The sequence below is a fragment of the Lithobates pipiens genome, unplaced genomic scaffold (genome assembly GCF_037356315.1).
Source record: "Lithobates pipiens isolate NorthernLeopardFrog02 unplaced genomic scaffold, aLitPip1_a1.2 Scaffold_16, whole genome shotgun sequence".
Taxonomy (NCBI): Eukaryota; Metazoa; Chordata; class Amphibia; order Anura; family Ranidae; genus Lithobates; species Lithobates pipiens.
In genome coordinates this window covers 79,116,664-79,134,832 of record NW_027507748.1, presented here as the reverse complement: position 1 = coordinate 79,134,832, position 18,169 = coordinate 79,116,664, and the positions used below count along the sequence as shown (strand labels likewise).

General features: G+C 41.2%; 1 protein-coding gene across 1 annotated transcript in view; it reads right to left on the bottom strand.

Annotated features, from left to right (window-relative positions):
• TMPRSS15 (transmembrane serine protease 15) overlaps window positions 1-18,169 on the bottom strand; it is a 619,275-nt gene that overhangs the window by 531,843 nt on the left and 69,263 nt on the right. The window contains exon 4 of the mRNA XM_077480049.1: window positions 68-219. Within this exon, the coding sequence (XP_077336175.1) occupies window positions 68-219 (152 nt within the window). The remainder of the gene's footprint in view (window positions 1-67; window positions 220-18,169) is intronic.

The following is an 18,169-nucleotide window of genomic DNA, read 5'->3' as shown; positions in this document are numbered from 1 at the left end:
TCAGCAATAGCCTGCAAACAAACATAAAATAAAGAACCCTCCTCTAACTCAAACATATTGTGCTTACCTGCAATGATGACACTTTGGACATCTATTTTAAACCACTTTGTAAGATTAGAATGATTATTCTCGATCCCAGTTCTCAATTCTGTCTGAATCGTTTCGCTTGGTAAAATCTGAGCAAAGAGCGCATTGAAAACCACGATCACGCTTCCATTTCTAAGACAAACAATGAAAAGAATGTCAATGAGGTTATTTTGTTTTTGAAGTGATCAGGAATTAGATACAAATCTTTATGCTGCAGGATTGTTCCTACTTTTAGGCATGTACTGTAACGAGAATAATTACAGTAACAAATCAGAAATTGTGCAGGGAAATTGAACATTAGAGTATTGCCTTGTCTTGTAGTCTTGAGCTGCCTCCTTCAACTCTACACTTTATTCATTTTCCTTATACAATGAAAACCAGAAATCACTGTGGAGGAGCAGAGTTTTTCTCGGGGGCATTTTTTGTGGGAGGTAGCATTTGAAGGTCATGTGTACAGTATGTGGGTATCAATTATTTTATTTACTTATTTATTTGCATAAAAATAGTTTTCCCATCATACAAGTGATACAGATTTTGATGCAAAAGTAGCTTGAAGCACACTGAGGCAACTTTGAAGCAGGTCAGAAGGAGGTCAGAAGCAATTGTGAAGGAGCTTACAAGGATCTCTAAAACTGATCTCAAATGCAAGATGAATTTCAGGAATGGATATTTTATTCATACTTACATTGGTCCACTTTGGACCAATATAACTATGCATATGCCATGGTATCAAAAAACAGTGCTGAGCTACCAGTACAATTGTAGTGAAATATTGAGATATAATCGCAAACATAAAACATAATATATTGACAAATGAAATGACTAATAATGTGACACGGTGATCAACAGTCCATATACAAAGTCCATATATAAACCCAGCATCAAAAAACAAAAATCAAAATGATTCTGAACATGCTGCTCCACCAAATTGTGCAAAAATCTTTCCAATGTGCAAGTGCTCACCCCCACCATTGTGCTCTGACCGCTCATATTTTGACCCCTATTTCACCAGCAGGTCAAAATGAGCAGGTCCCCACTGGGGGTAATCAAGAGATCTATCTGGCGTGCTATGGGTATGCTGCTCCTCTGTATCTCCCACTCCTCCCTGTTGGCTCCCTGAACCTCAGATCTCCCTTGAGGGTATCGGCTATAGAGAGGAACAAAAAGTTAAGATCTAGTGCTCTCTGTTTAAAATTGTATTGCTCCAGTTAAAGCAAAGGTAAAATACTCACAAACACAGCACTTAAGCAAGGCTGTTCAGGTATTGAACAGTTCCTGTATAAAACCCCTTTCACACTGTGCCAGTGGCAACGGTAAAGAGGCGCTATTTTTAGCGCCGCTTTACTGTTGTTTTAGCGTCGCTATTCAGCCGCTAGCGGGGGTGGTTTTAACCGCTGCTAGCACCCGAAAATGGGTTAAATCTGCTCGCAAAATGCCACCAGAGCAGCGTTTTGCCAGCGGTATCACAGCACTGCCCCAGTGATTACAATGGGGAGCAGCAGTGGAGGCGAGATGGAGGAGCGGTGAGTTCACTGCTCCTTCACCGATCCAAAGAAGCTGCTGGCAGGACTTTTTTTGACGCCCTGCCAGCACACTGATCCAGTGTGAAAGCTCTCGGGCTTTCACACTGGAGTGAATAGAGCCGCTTTTTTCAAACGCTATGCAAGTGCTATTTTTAGTGCTGTAGCACCTGAAAAATGCCCACAATGTGAAAGGGGTCTAAATGAGATGGACGTGGAATGACGTAGACATGACGTAGATAGTATGGCTCCACCCCGTATGCGTCATCAGTAGAAGTGACTTCTACAGTAGGGGTCCCCTAACGCGTACATGTGTCTCAAAAAATGCACCAAAAATGCAACAGTGGGTGCGTTTTTGATGTGGTTTCCATTTATTTCAATGGGGAGGGAGATTCATACACCAAAAATGCAGCAAGCAGGATTTTACAAAATGCAGTGGACCTACAACTGATCAGTGTGAAGAGTTCCACAGGATCTAATGATCATTAATTTTCCTTCTGCTTTTTTTAACACAAAAGCGGAAGAAAAAAAGATCAGTGAGAAAGCAGCCTTACTAAACATGCAGCAAGTAAAGCCAGAATGAGCCCCTGATCAGTTTTGTTCAGTTCAGGGACATAGAAGTATTGAAGTCATTGGATTTGTATTAGGGATGAGCCAGCGGTTCGAATTGAACATAAGTTCGACTCGAAAACCGAGTGTACGCTTGCTCGCAAACAAACAAAACATATGGGGCATTCGTGGGAAATTGGAGCACAGTGGAACAACCCCATAATTCACTGCGAGTACAGTGATGTCTGATGATTGGCCAAAGCATCCACCTGACCCTCATGCTTTGGGCAATCACAGCACACTCTGCTGTGAGAGCCATAATTGGCCAAAGGCAAGGTGTCTTTGACCAATCATGGCTCAGGGAGATAGATTGAGCTAGATTAGGCTGGCAGGTTAGTTAGTGGCATGCAGGCAGTGTATTTAAAATATATATATATATATATATATATATATATATATATATATATCTCCTCCCTCTTTCCCGGTAGGCCGCCTGCCCTGGGGCCGCTTTTGGTAGCGGCTGCATTGCTCCCCCTCTCTCCTGCGGATCACAGCGCTGGCTGGCTCTGTGTTTGGCGGCCACGCTGTAACACAGTCCTGCCCCCCCCCCCAGACTGGCTTGTGTGATAGTAGATATAATCAACTTTCTGCCTATCACACAAGCCGGTCTGGGGTGGGGGGGGCGGGACTGTGTTACAGCAGGGGAACACAGAGCCATCCAGCGCTGTGATGCATAGGATGAGAAAAGGTAAAAACCAGAAAAGACAGTTTTTGACAATTTAAAAAAAATAAAAATGTACCATCAGAGGGAGACTGCCCTTGTCTTTATAACAGCTGTTACCACGAAAAGACAGCAGTCCACGGGACGCCTCCCATCGAGGCAGAGCTTTTTTTTCTATTTTTCGGGTCCGTCGGCCTTGTGATTGAAGAAGGATGGACATCGCGGGATTTTTTTTAATAAAGGAATTGTCAAAAACATTTTTTTGTGTTTTTTTTACTTTTTGATACTTTTTTGGTGAATGGATAGGGGTACATTGTACTCAATACCCATTCAAATAGGGGAAAAGGGGGCTTTTAGACTCCAATAAGTCCCTTTGCAGACCCCCACAACCACCAGGCAAGCCAAGGGTTGTGGGGATGAGGCCCTTGACCCCATCAACATGGGACAAGGTGCTTTGGGGGGACCCCAAAGCACCCTCCCCATGTTGAGTGCATGTGGCCTGGTATGGTTTTGGAGGGGGGCGCTCGCTCACCCCCTATCCTGTACTCCAGGCTGCATGCTCAGATAAGGGTCTGGTATGGATTTTGGGGGGACCCCCACGCCAATTTTTTAAAATTTTGGCATGGAGACCCGAAGAGACTGGTATGGATTTTGGGGGGGACCCTACGCTGTTTTTTTTTATCTTGGCATGGAGTTCCCCTAATATCCATGCCAGACACAAAGGGCCTGGTATGGACTGGGGGGAAGCCCACTCCATTTTTTTCTTTTATTTTTATCTATTTTACCAGGAGTCGGCAATACATTACAGCCACAAGCAAGTTTTAAATTACATTGTTTCCTTAATTTCTATCTATATTACAGGCATCTGGCAATAAATTACAGCCGCAAGCAAGTTTAAATTAAATTTTTTCCTTTAGAAATGTCATTTTGCTGCGGGACTGTAAAACTCATCACACAGATGCGCTACTTTACAGGCAGACTAAGGAGATCCCCAAGTACGATATTTAAAGGAATATTTAATTTTTATTGTTTCACTTTAAGGATTCTTAAAATCACTGCTCCTGAAAAACCAGTTGTTTGTACAAAAAAATAATTTGTATTGATACATGTCCCCTGGGGCAGGACCTGGGTCCCCATGCACTTTTTATGGCAATAACTTACATATAAGCCTTTAAATTTAGCACTTTTGATTTTTCATATTCCTGTCCCACAGACTTTAACTGTGCCAGCATGCTCGCACACATTTTTTGCCTGTTCGCATGTTCTGTGTGAGCCAAACCGGGGGGGGGGGGGGGGGTGTTCGGCTCATCCATAATCACCATGACAGCCATGAGATGAGCATTTACAGAAAGCCTACACAATTGTCTTGTGACCGTAGAGAGAATAGGAACTTTTCTGTTTAGTTTTTTTAAAATCTTAGTACATCTGAAAAATAATAATAATTAACCATTGGTGTCCTTTTTTAGAGATAAATTGTATCCACAAGTGTGAAAACACGAGGCCATGGCTATTGTATGTACGAAGCACAGTCAATAGGTTAATTTTATAATAAAGGTACATTCAGAAAGTCATTACTTTTATGTATTAATATTTCATGCAGCGCTGTACAATAAAAGTGATACAAACAAGGTCGAGCAGTAAAAATAAGACTAATTCATAAAATATTTTCAGTGGAACTCAATTTTGTGATGAGTTCCAACTGTATATTAAAAATGTATGATATTTTCTGAATCAATAAAGAATATACAAAAATATTTTCAGTGACAAGAAATTAATTTGATATAGGAAAAACATGTACAGTAAGAAAAGACACAATAGGAGAACCAACCCTGCCATACTGATAAAAATAACCCTGCTGTATCTATTGGATGCAAAGTTTACAATACATAGCGAAAAAATTAGACATGAACATTTTGCAGTTAAACGGGCTTTGTCACCATTGAATGTCTCTTTCTTGCCCTGCTATTTATTTTCTGCAAAGCAATAGTGTAGCACCAATATGCTAAATAATCCTTTTACCCCTTTGTTTACATTTATTTGGCTGCTGGGGAAAAGTCATTCACAGCGAGAGTCTCTTGGGAGCGGATTGTCCCAGTGGGTTGACGTGCTTTGTTTTAGTGGGTTGGCAGACATTGTTCATCGGGATTCTTGTGGATCTTTTTTTATTTGTTTTTATTTTTTATTTTTAATAAAGGTATAGTAAAGTGTTGTGTGTTTATTTACCTGCCACATTTCATTTTTTTCCTCTTTTACACGAGGCACTCCCTTAAAATCCTTATCAGACACTCAATGAGAACAAGAGTCTGGTATGAATTTTCTCCAATCCTTTTTTTCAGGGGATCCCCCTTACAGCTCATACCAGACCCTTATCTAGGATGTAGATGTTGAAAATTTCCAGACACTGTATTTACAAATAGAGCAAATTGGCCATGAAATGTCATTTAACAGCAATTGTAATGGTATTTTCTCTTTCAAAATGTCACTTTTGCTTTAGTACAAAGTACAGGTACACCATGTGCAGGTTTAAGGCATCCAACAAGCATGTTGCATAAAGGAATTGTTTATTTTTAATGTTGCTCTTTAAGCATTTTTTAAGGAGCTGCTCCCTAATTAATGGTATTTTTAAAAAACTATTTTTGCATTGGTACTTGTACTCTATAGCAGTGCCCAGCTAGCCATGCCAATTTTTCCTAAAAAAAAGCTTGCAAACTGACCCTGAAAAATGCCAAAGCACATTACAAGATTTAGCGTAGATTGCTCAGGGATTACAGTTTTTTTTTTTTTATTAACGATGGAGATTGTGGGTGTAGCGAGCACCGGTGAGTCTTTTAACCAGCACCATACTAATAATAATAATATTATGGGGGGAGGTGGTTGGAGGGAGAAGATTTCAACTATTCCAGAAGCCAGTAGCACAAGGGACTCATTGATTTTAGGTTTTAACTGCACAATTTCAGGATTTATTCCTCTGCTTAGGTTCCTCGTCTAAGAATTGTTGCTCAGTTCATTAGGTGCTTTTATTCAAACAAGTCTTATGGCAATGCTCCAGTAAGGACCTATATTGATGGCCTTTTGTTTGTTGGTCTTTTGTTTGTGGAAGAACTGCTTTGGTCTCACTACAGATACTGCATATAGAAATGCAAAAGCAGCTTGAATAAGGTCAAATTCAGATTAGAAGGCGGTAAAATCATTTTCACTAGACCCTTTGGCACAGGATCTAATTGTGATTTTTGTGGTAGGGCTCCCAAGTGACCCTATTGTTCCAGGATTGTACCTTAAATCCAAAGAACTTTTTTTTTCATCAATGCCCCCCCACTATAAGAGAAAGCCAAAGATGCAGGCTTTTCCAATGTAATGGAAATTGAAGCTTTTCCTCTGGACACATCCTGAATTCAGTAGGCCCTATCAATATCTATAAAACTGGCATCTTCTAGCGTTTGAAAAATTCCAAATCTCTGGATATTCCAACATCGATACTTGGGGGGCAGGACTTCAAGTCCACTGTCCTTACTCTGAGAAAATTCTCACTCTTAAACAAACATTTTTCTGCCATTTCTATACAGCCTGAGCATCTTTCTTTTTGGATGAAAGATAAACCCCTCACTTATAGTATATGCTATTATCATCTTCAAAACACAACAACCTCATATAATCCAAGTCACATTACGCTCCCTCAAGACTTCCCACTACAACCTTCTCACAGCTTTCTTTATGTCACTAAATGACAGAAGACTCATGCACAGTGATGGAAATTTAAACATTTTCTTTATCAGCAACAGTGTATTATCAAGCAGAGAAGCAGAAATGTTTGCACTAGGTATCATTTTAGTACCAGGCTGCATCAATGTACAAAAGGGTGTTCAATGAAGCACCTGGCTTATTGCCAGAAAACAAGATCTGCATGCTGCTAAGGATAGCTCGTTTCAAAGGAGGAAAGGTGATATCTCCTAGGTACACCATAACCGTATCATGTGACATTTTTGAACAATTACTTTTGTCTCCTTCTGCCTTCCTGCTGGAGCATCATTAGCCAGAAGTCTGCTGCATGCAAGTCTCTTCTCTCAGATGCATATGCCAGGCAGCAGAAAGAAAAATATGGGGTTGATTTACTAAAACTGGAGAGTGCCAAATCTGGTGCAGCTGTGCAAGGTAACCAATCAGCTTCTAACTTCAGCTTGTTCAATAAAGTTTTGGCAAAAACCAAACTGGAAAATGATTTATTTCTATGCAGAGCTGAACCAGATTTTGCATTGTCCATTTTTTGTAAATCAACCCCTATGTATCTAGAACCTTCTAGAAAAAAATCTGTCTTTCCCGACCTAAAAGAAGTTAGACAGAGCCCACCACATTTCCTGACCGCAAGACATTCATCATCATCTGGCCATTTCTTCCATGGTCTTACTATCCCTGCCCCATCACCTCCCATTCATTTGATTTCAGTTCTTTCAATCATGCAGCCTCTGCATCCTATGTGGATGTTACCTAGAGCAGTCTGTTTGCACAAGGAGCATGGGAAGCCCTATTACTCTAGAATGACATTCATTTAGATTTTTCATAATTCATTTATAGCTAATTTCCAAGGACTATTCCACTGCTTGCATACAGCATGAGAGTTCTTGAGAGGAGTACTGAGGCTAAATACTGTGATTTTTTTCAGCAACACAGCCCCCTTCTGTAATTTCCCACCATCGAGAAGTAAAAAGACCCAATAATGACATTGCTGTGTCTAAAATTATTCAATCAGTATGTGGATAAATGCAAGGAACCATTTTCCTTCCCTGGTATTTCACTATAGATCATAAAGAACAGTTCGTTAATTGTACTTTCTAGCTTTTGCAGAAATAATTCCTGAGCTATGTTTCATATTTACATGAATTAACCAATAGGATGCGTTGAGTTATCAGAAGATTCTCTTTGCCAGCTCACCTCTATAAAATCAGTAAATAAATAAATAAATACATAAATAAATAAATAAAATGTTAGAGTGACAAAGCTCTCACAGGGCAAAATGAATCTAACCAGGATATTGGGTGAATGCCAACAGAATGAATTTTAAACAAACTGTTAGAAGGTTACATTGTGTATCTGTATTTGTCCTTTAGTTTTCAACATTGGTACATTGTGAATATTTTCTTTACTTCCATAACAAATGTCAGGAAGAACACCATGTAACTTGCAGTAAATAATATAACAGTTGATGTAAAATGCTCAAATGGAATAGAAAAACAATTCTTTTGAAAAGATATTTACAGACTTCACTAAGGCTGTCTGTGCGAGGGTTTGTTTTAATAATTTTTCAATATACAGTACGGTGCAAAAGTTTTAGGCAGGTGTGGAAAATGCTGTAAATTAAGAAAGCTTTCAGAAATTGAAGTCTAAGGCCGCGTACACACGCGCGGACTGTTGGCCCAACCTTGTCCGCTGAACAGTGTTTGGGCGGACAGTCCGCTCGTGTGTGGGCTTTCAGCGGACAGTTTCAGCGGACAGTTGGACGGACAAGGTTTTACGGAAATTCCGAAAAACTGTCCGCTGAAACCTTGTTTCAACGAACAGTCCGCCCGTGTGTAGGCTTGTTCGTCAAACTAAGTTCCGCGCATGCTCAGAAAGGATTTTCAAGCCGAAAGTTATAATGCAGTGTATAGGACGTCGTATTTTGCGTCCCGTCGTACGTGCCGTTCACGTCATCGCGCACGGTTTCAGCAAACTGTTCGTTCGTCGTGTGTGGCCATGTCCGTCCATGCTAAGTTTGAGCGGACTGTTCGCTCAAACTGTTGGACGGACAAAGTTGGGCCAACAGTCCGCGCGTGTGTACGCGGCCTTAGTAGTTTATTTTACACCAATTACCAAAATAAGTAAAGAAATCCAAATCAAATCAAGAGCTTTTGAAGGAACTTGATGGGTAGGTTGTTCCAAACATCGTGGAAAACTAACCGCAGATCTTCTGTGGATGTAGGTTGCCTCAAATCCTTCTGTCTCTTCATGTAATTCCAGACAGACTTCATGATAAGATCAGGGCTCCGTTGGGGGTAAGTCAGCATTTCCAGGACACTTTGTTCTTCTTTAAGCTGATGATCGTTATTAATTACATTGGCTCACTGTATGTTTGGTGTCATTGTCCTGCTGCAGAATAAATCTGGGGAAAATCGCACGTCTCCCTGATGGTATGGCATGATGGATAAGTATCTCCCTGCATTTCGCAGCATTGAAAATGCCATTGATCCTGACCAAATTTCCAACTTTTGCAGAACTACAGGTCAAGTAAGTATAAAGGGGGCTGGGGGAACCACATGCAGCACAGTATATGAAATATAACTACCTTGTGTGCTCAGACTTGCCATGGTGTATGACCTGTGATGTGAAACTGTCTTCAACAACCTCACCTTAATAACAGAGTTTGGCTGTTCTTCACTCAGTTTTAAGCTTCCTACACAGGTTTCAGTTAATGCTTGGGTGTCAACCTACATATAAAATTGATGATCATTGGCACCTGCTTGGTATAAATGGTTATTCATACACCTGAGTCCTACATACACTTGACTCCTACACAATCAGTCCCTGACTTTGTTCAAGTGCACAATGTGTGCAAGTGTAATAATTGACGCTGGTTTGAATCCAAAGGGTAGACACACCAAATATTGATTTCATTTAGCTTTATCATCTGTTCGCTCATGTTTTATTTTGTAAATTGATAAACATAAACAATTAAAATAAATATTTTTGAAAGCATTCTTACTTTATAGCATTTCTTCACACCTGCCTAAAAAAATTGCACAGTACTGTATGTCTTGTACATCAATTTCTTAAAAAAGGAAAACTAATCAATAAAGAAATAAGTTATAATGGTCACGCCCAACTTGTAAAATCGTTTCTCCTTTTTTCTATCCAAGTGGCAGATATAGTCACAATCCCTGTTCAATAACAATTTTCACCTTCTCTCTATTCAACTGCTTTCTAAGTACAAACATGTACAGACAGAAAGTTAGACACATTCAAGTAAAGAGAGGAATTTTTAAGACTCCGAATTCTCCCAAGGTCCATAATATGCAAATAGGTTCCGATAGGTAACACTCCCTTCGTTTGCTGTCCAAGAAATGCCAAAAACATGCAGGAAAACATTCTGCTTGTTTCTGTACTGGTCAGACAGAGAGTGAAAATGTTGCTTCCTGACCATCACCATTGGTATGGTAAAAACTAAAAAGATTGTAAGAGCATCATGAAATGTCACTCACTTGACCTACTGTATAAGTAAGTGGTATCCAGTTCTACGTGGCAGCAGATGGGGGTCCCATCAACTGTGCCACCCTCATATAGTTTAAATTACCCTTTAAGTTTTATAAAACAGATTCTCCTAAAATCGTAGCTAGTCCTTGATGCTGTTAGTATCTCCCTTGTACAATATTATTTTAACTTGAATAGTAGTAGTTTGAGATCCTGTCATGTACCTGATAGGAGACTGAAATGATGAAGTTGACCTATCTTGTATCTCCAGCCTGGGCCCCACTTAAGGTGGAACAGAGGGAACTGAGGGACATGAGTAACATGAGTGCCTGCAGATGTTGATGGGAGAACTTGCAGCATGAGATGTGGTCCCAAGGAGACTGGAGAACCAATAGATCAGGAACAATAGTACGGTTCAGAAGTCTAGCCCAGGTTAAAGGGCCACTCCAACTTGGTTCAGGACATGCGGCTTATCAGAGCCCTCAGCAGACTTGAGGCAGGAACACTGAGTGGTGCACAGAGCTGATACAGCAGACAGCCAAACAGGCAGTTGAGCAGGACAGGAAGCCAGGATCAGAAACAGAAGCCTAGTCACAAGAATAGCCGGGGTCATCAACAGGCAGGCAGCGAGACACCAGCTCATGAGCAAAGCTGAAGTCAGGAATGGATCTCAGTCAGGAATTAACGACAGGTCAAAAAAAGAATCCAAGATCAGGTCAGGAGCAAACCAGGTCAGCAAAAAGGGACTCATACAGGATAAATGCAAGACACAGGGAACAGCTGAAGATCAGTCAGCACAAAACATGGTCATGAGCATCCTTTAAATAGCCCCAACAGGAATTATGCATGTGCACATCCCCGAGTGGGGTTATGGTATGGGCAGGCGTATGCTATGGACAATGAACACAGGTGCATTTTATTGATGCCATTTTGAATGCACAGAGATATGGTGACGAGATCCCGAGGCCCATTGTTGTGCCATTCATCCACGACCATCACCTCATGTTGCAGCATGATAATGAACAGCTTCATTTTGCAAGGATTTGTACACAATTCCTGGAAGCTGAAAACATCCCAGTTCTTGCATGATCAGAATACTTACTGGACATGTCACCCATTGAGCATGTTTGGGATGCTCTGGATCAGTGTATACGACGGTGTGTTCCAGTTCCTGCCAATATCCAGCAACTTTGCGAGAGGAATAGACCAACATTCCACAGGCCACAATCAACAACCTAATCAGCTCTATGCAAAGGAGATGTGCTGCATTGCATGAGGCAAATGGTGGTCACACCAGATACTGACTGTTTTTTCAGACCCTCCCCGACCCACTAAAACAGTAAAACTGCACATTTTAGAGTGGCCTTTTATTGTGACCAGCCTAAGGCACATCTGCGCAATAATCATGCTGTCTAATCAAAATCTTGATATGCCACACCTGTGAGGTGGATGGATTATCTTGACAAAGGAAAAGTGCTCACTAACACAGATTTAGACAGATTTGTGAACAATATTTGAGAGAAATAGGTCTTTTGTTTACATAGAAAAAGTTGTATATCTTTGCGTTCAGCTAATGATAAATAGGGGCAAACACAAAAGTGTTGATTTTATAATTTTGCTCAGTGTACTAAAACTGAAAGTGCACCAATCAGCTTCCAGGTTTTTTTGTCAAAGCTTAACTGAACAAGCTGAAGTTAGAAGCTGATTGGCTACCATGCACAGCTGCACCAGATTTTGCGCTCTCCAGTTTTAGTAAATAAATCCCATCTCTCTTTATCAAGCACTTTGATAAATAATTTAGACATACAGTATCTCTTCCCTTTAGTCAGTTTCTGTCTTCATCTAACAACAAACTACTTTATGTGGTTAATTTGGAATTGGACCAATGCCGATGCTCATCACGGACATTTGCGGACAGTGTAAAAATACGATTTTTTCAAACTGTCCATATATTTACTGGCAACCCTAGGAGAAATAATAAATCTTACTGAATAGCATACAGTGACAAGTAGAACATCTGCAATATCATCAATACCACAATTCTGGAAGCTAACTACGAAGTATTCCTCAGATGGTACGTCCTATTAATTCGATTAGTTAAATATATTTTAAAGCCTTTGCTTTTATATTTTAGAGAGTAGAGTTCCTGGAACAATTTTTCATATTTGGTTGGCCTTGTCCCAAAGTTTTCATATATTTCCTTACTAACATATTCTTATCTGAGTTTTCTTCTGTAGTTCTCCATGTTTCTATTCCTAACATTCCTAGACATTCTGGAAAATTCATCTCTTACATCCTTGTTGTGGCAAACAATACAACTACTAGGTCATAAACTTCACTGTTGATTAACTTTAAATGGACTTTCAAAACTAACCTGGATATTGAACAATGAAAATATCTCAGTTACTTTAACCATTTAAGGACCGCCTCACACCGATGTACGTCGGCAGAATGGCATGGCTGGGCACAAGCATGTACCTGTACGTTGCTTTTTAGGTGCCCAGCCATTGGTAGGGGGCGCGCATGCATGCTGCTGGTGGCTCGCCTCCTCTGCGATTACACACAGCAGAAGCTGATTGGAGGGTACATGTAACCTGATGTCCTCCTGCACCCGCTAATCATTAGGCAGAGAGACAGAACTGCAATCTACCTATTGTGACAGGGAGCCAGGAAAAAATATGGGTTGTGTCCAGGATGGGAGATATATTTGTCCAGGTTCATGCTGTACACTGATTGCATTTGTGTGTGTGCTGTGTAGTGAGCCTGTTTGGGCTCAATGAGGGTTAACAAGCTCAGGTGTAACAGATAAAGGACTCAGGGCTCTATAAAACTCCCAGGTTGCTTCAACAAGGGGCTCCACCCTGGAACCAGATCTCTGTGAATGGCAGACTGGGAAGCAGCAATACCTCTGACTGGCGAGATTAGGTCTGTGTGACTAAAAGCCTCTGTTTATTTCAGTATGACTGCCAAGTGTCTGGGCAGTGGTAGGCTGTTGCAGAACAAGTAGCCAGGTTCCTGTGTTGTTATAGTTAGACTTCCAAAGTGGCAATGGTTTATTTTCTGTTTTGTTTTATTTTACTTGTTTTCATACCTGCACTTTGTAACCACAGACATGTAAATAAACCACAGTTTTTGCTTTCAGAAAGATCCTGCTGTCTGTCCGTGCCCACTTCACTGTGCTGTGACCCATCCAGGGGGGTCCTGCACACCCCGCTACTGAGCTAATCCCTTACATATGGTGGAGGTTTTGTGGGGCAGGTGAAGTAAGGCCAGCATGGAGGAGCTACTGAGACAGCTTGCTCTGGTAAATGCAAACCAATTGCAGACAAATGCAACTTTTCAACAGAGCCTTGTAATTCAGCAGAAAGCGCTGAAACAGCAGGAACAGAAACACCAACAACAAATAGAGGCCATCATAAAACAGTTTCAGCAAAGGCAGCAGACTGAGGCTGGGAGTGATTCCGGTAACATACCGCCTTTTCAGATAAACCACCTGTTGCCAAAGATGACTGCAGATAATGACCCTGAGATGTTTCTGACCACCTTTGAAAGAACAGTGAAAAAAGAAAGCTGGCCTAAAGAGCAATGGGCTGGACTTGTGGTCCCCCTACTATCTGGAGAATCCCAAAAGGCTTATTTTGACTTGGATGCAAAAAAAACGTAACTTTTTACAAAACAAAATATTGGCATGACTGCATGGCCCTGGCTGTCCGTGCTCAGCATTTCCACAATTGGAGTTATCGGCTGAGAAAGCCACACAAATGTATGACCTTATCCACTTGACTAGGACATGTCTGCAGCCAGAAACTCTGTCCAGACCAAAAATTGTGGAATTGGTGGTCATGGACAAATATCTGAGGTCTCTTCCTACCACCTTGCAGAAATGGAAACAGCAGACAAACTTGTAGACCTTGTGGAAAGGCACCTAACAAATGATAATCTGACGTCTTCCCTCAAAGACTCACAGACTTTCTACCCGAAGACCATACCATCCCCAGCTACGGGTAAGCCCTTGTACACACGGTCGGACATTCTGACAACAAAATCCATCGGATTTTATCTGATGGATTTTGTCCGAAACATGTGTTGCATACACATGGTCGGACAAAGTTGTCGGAAAATCCGATCGTACGTAACGTGATAACGTTATTTCGTTACGACGGGACTACCTTCAGGCTAGTAGCCAATAGCTTTGGTCTAGAAATTTGATCTGAACATGCATGGCACTTTCCGATCAGAATTCTCTACACACAATCGGACAAAGTCCGATCGGATCATGTTGTCGGAAAGTTTTAAAGCCCAGCTCTAAAACTTTGTCCATCGGATATTCCGACAGAAACAGTCCGATGGAGCCCACACACAGTTGGATGATCCGACAACACGGTCCGATCGGACATTTTCCGTTGGAATGTCTGACCGTGTGTACCAGGGCTAAGACTGCACTAGGGGATGGAGGAGGAGAGTGAAAAAGGGAGAACTTAAGGTAATTTTGGGACTGCTTCTAATGTGTGGCGAGAGCTGTGTGGAAGACGAATCCAACAGCAGTGACTAGAAAGTTAATTTGTTACCGCTAAATTAATAACAAAAAACTTTACGCCAAAGAAATAAATAAAAAATAATAATAATAATAAACAACAATAATTGCCAGCAGCAGTGTGAATGTGCGCTTGACTAGTGTCACTATAGTATGAAAATAATACTATGTAATAAATAATTAGGAAAACCCTGCGCTTGGCTAGTGACTCATACCAATGGGTATAACATATCAAGTATCCAATGTTTGTAGGGAATACAAATTACAGAGGGGGGCATCCGTAGCTTAAAACTGTTTATTTATTTTACTTTTGCTGGAAATTTTAAAATAAATACATAGTTTTACGCTATGGATGCCCCCTCTGTCATTTTTATTCCCTGTCCATGGAGAAGAACGTTTTGCCACTGAACAATTGAAGGGCCCAGGAGAATGTAGTGAAAATAGGGGAATGAATTAACCCTGACGAGAGGATTGCCCTCCCATACTTCATCATTTAAAGGGACCTGTTATACTGGGTGTCACAGGGGGTAGAGGAAACCATTGCACAACTGGTGGTGCCCAAATATTACCGCAAGTTGATCTTCGAACTGGCCCATGGGCAAATGTCCATGGAGGACATTTAGGAGCTGAAAAAATCCAGGAAAGAATCACCTACAGGTTCTATTGGCCTGGGATCACTAAGGAAATGGAAATGTACTGTTCCTCCTGTCCAGTGTATCAGATTTCAGCACCCATACCACATTTCCGCAGTCCTTTAGTGCCCCTGCCCATCATTTAGGTCCCTTTTGAGAGGATTGCCATGGATTTGGTTGGCCCCTTGCTAAAGTCCGCTAGAGGGCACCAGCACATCTTGGTGATAATGGACTATGCCACCCATTACCCAGAAGTGATAACACCTCTGACAAAACCATTGCCAAAGAGCTATTTGAGGCTTCCAGTCGTGTGGGCATTCCTAAAGAAGTACTAACTGACCAGGGCACCCGTTTATGTCTAGAGTAACCAAAGAGCTTTGCAAAATTTTTAAAGTGATCCAAATATGTACTTCATTGTATCACCCTCCAAACCAATGGACTGGTTGAAAGATTTAACAAAACATTAAAAACAAATGCTGAGGAAGTTGGTTGATAAAGACGGAAATAATTGGGATTCTCTACTCCCTTATTTGATGTTTGCTATCAAAGAGGTTCCCCAATCATCCACAGTTTTCTCTCCTTTTGAGCTACTGTATGGGAGGCACCCACAGGGACTAGTGGACATTGCCAGGGAAATATGGTAGAGTGGCCGTTCCCCTCATAGAAGTATGATTGAACATGTGGCTCAAATGGAAGACAGAATTGCGCAAGTGATGCCTATTGTGAAGGAACATTTGGCACAAGCCCAGTTGGCTCAGCAGAGGATTTACAATCTTGGGGCCCAGGTCCGTTGTTTTGCACCTGTTGTTGCTTCCCACGGTCAAAAGTAAATTCCTAGCCAAATGGCAAGGTCCCTATGAAGTGTTGTAAAAAATGGGTAACGTAAATTATAAAATTAGCCAACCAGGAAGATGAAAACCTGAGCAGGTATATCATGTGATTTTGCTAAAACCATGGAAGGACAGGGAATCCTTGGTCGCTGAGACTACCCCACTTTCTGCTCCACCTAACCTGGTTATCCCTGAAGTCGAGATAGCTGGGATTCTGTCCAAAACTCAGCAACAGGAAACTAGAGAGTTTGTGCTCTGAAATGAAGAGAAATTTTCAGAATTGTCAGTTTGGATGTCTGGGGTTGAACATAATATTGTTACTATACCAGGGGAAATAGTCAAGTTCAAACCCTATCAAATTGCTGAAGCCCGGCCAGAGGCAATAAGCCAACAAGTAAAAAAAAATGCATGAGATGATGGTTAAGAGTCAAATAGTGATTGGTCCAGTCCTAATGTTTTAGTGCCCAAACCAGATGGAAGTTGGCGGATTTGTAAATGACTTTCCCACTTGAATAAAATCTTAACACCTATCCCATGCCCCCCATAGACTAATTGATTGATCACCTAGGGACAGCCAGTATATGACGATGTTAGACCTGCACAAAGGTTGTTGGCAAATTCCTCTCTCAGAATTGGCCAATGAAAAAAACGGCATTTGTAACTCCAGAGGGATCTTTCCAGTATCGTAGGATGCCTTTTGGGTTACAGAATGGTCCGCCACATTTCAATGGGTAATAGGTGACATGGTCATCCAAGGTTAGGTTTGGGACTTACACTTACCAAAGATTCAGTCTGTGTAAGATTCCATCTGAAAAGCCGGGTTTACAGCCAATCCAAAAAAAAATTACCATTGGCCTGGAGGAGGAAAAGTAAACAAAGTTGAGGCTATTCAGAGTTGGCCACGTCCCATCAACAAGAAGAAGGTTTGAGCATTTTTAGGAATCACTGGCTATTATCGCCACTTTATTACTCATTTTGCCTCACAGGCTGCTCCCCTGACCAATTTGACAAAAGGGAAGGAGTCTGTCATTATCAAGTGAACACCTGAAGCAGATGCCGCTTTTGAGGCCTTTGAACAGGCCTTGTGTAGTCAGCCAGTGTTGTACTCACTTGACTTTTCAAGGGACTTTGTGGTCCAGACTGATGCATCAAATGTTGGATTAGGAGCTGTGTTGTTTCAGGTTTTCAAGGGGGAAGAACACCCTGTAATTTACCTCAGTTGTAAATGGAAGGCCCATTAGGAAATGATGATCCCATTGAGAAAGAATGTTTAGCGATAAAATGGGCTTTAGATTATCTCCAGTACTATCTCTTGGGTAGACAATTTGAACTGTTAACAGATCATGCTCCATTAAAGTAGAAGGCGCAGAACAATGAGACCAATAGAAGGGTGAATAGGTGGTTCCTGACCCTTCACGAATTCAGTTTTACAGTGAAACATTGCCCTGGTGTTAGAATAGGAAATGCAGATGATTTGTTCCGAATGCACACGTGCCTGGCAACCTGTGTCCCAACCCTAGGGTTGAAACAAGAGGAGGGGGCATGTGACAGAAAGCCAGGAAAATCTATGGGTTGTGTCCAGGATGGGAGATATATTTGTCCCATGTTGTACACTGATTGCTTTTGTGTTTGTGCTGTGTAGTGAGCCTGTTTGGACTCAATGAGGATTAACAAGCTCAGGTGTAACAGATAAAGCACTCAGGGCTCTATAAAACTTCCAGGTTGCTTCAATAAGGGGCTCCATCTTGGAACCAGTAGACATGTGTGATTAGTTTCGTACGGAACGAAAATTTGTACAAATTTCCGAAGATTCGTACATACGAATCCGAAATACGAATTTTTGTGCATACGAATTCCGTACAAAATACGAAATTTTGTTAACGACTTTTGGATCCAAATTCATAATGAAAATTCATAATTTTTATGAAAAGTTAATGAACCTAAAAGATAAAACCCCAGGAAGTCAGCACAGGGATGGTGGGAACCCTATGGGAATTTTTATGCTTACGAATTTAATGCGAAATACGAAATTTCGTTAACGAATTTCGGATCCAAATTAACAGAAACATGACTGGTGT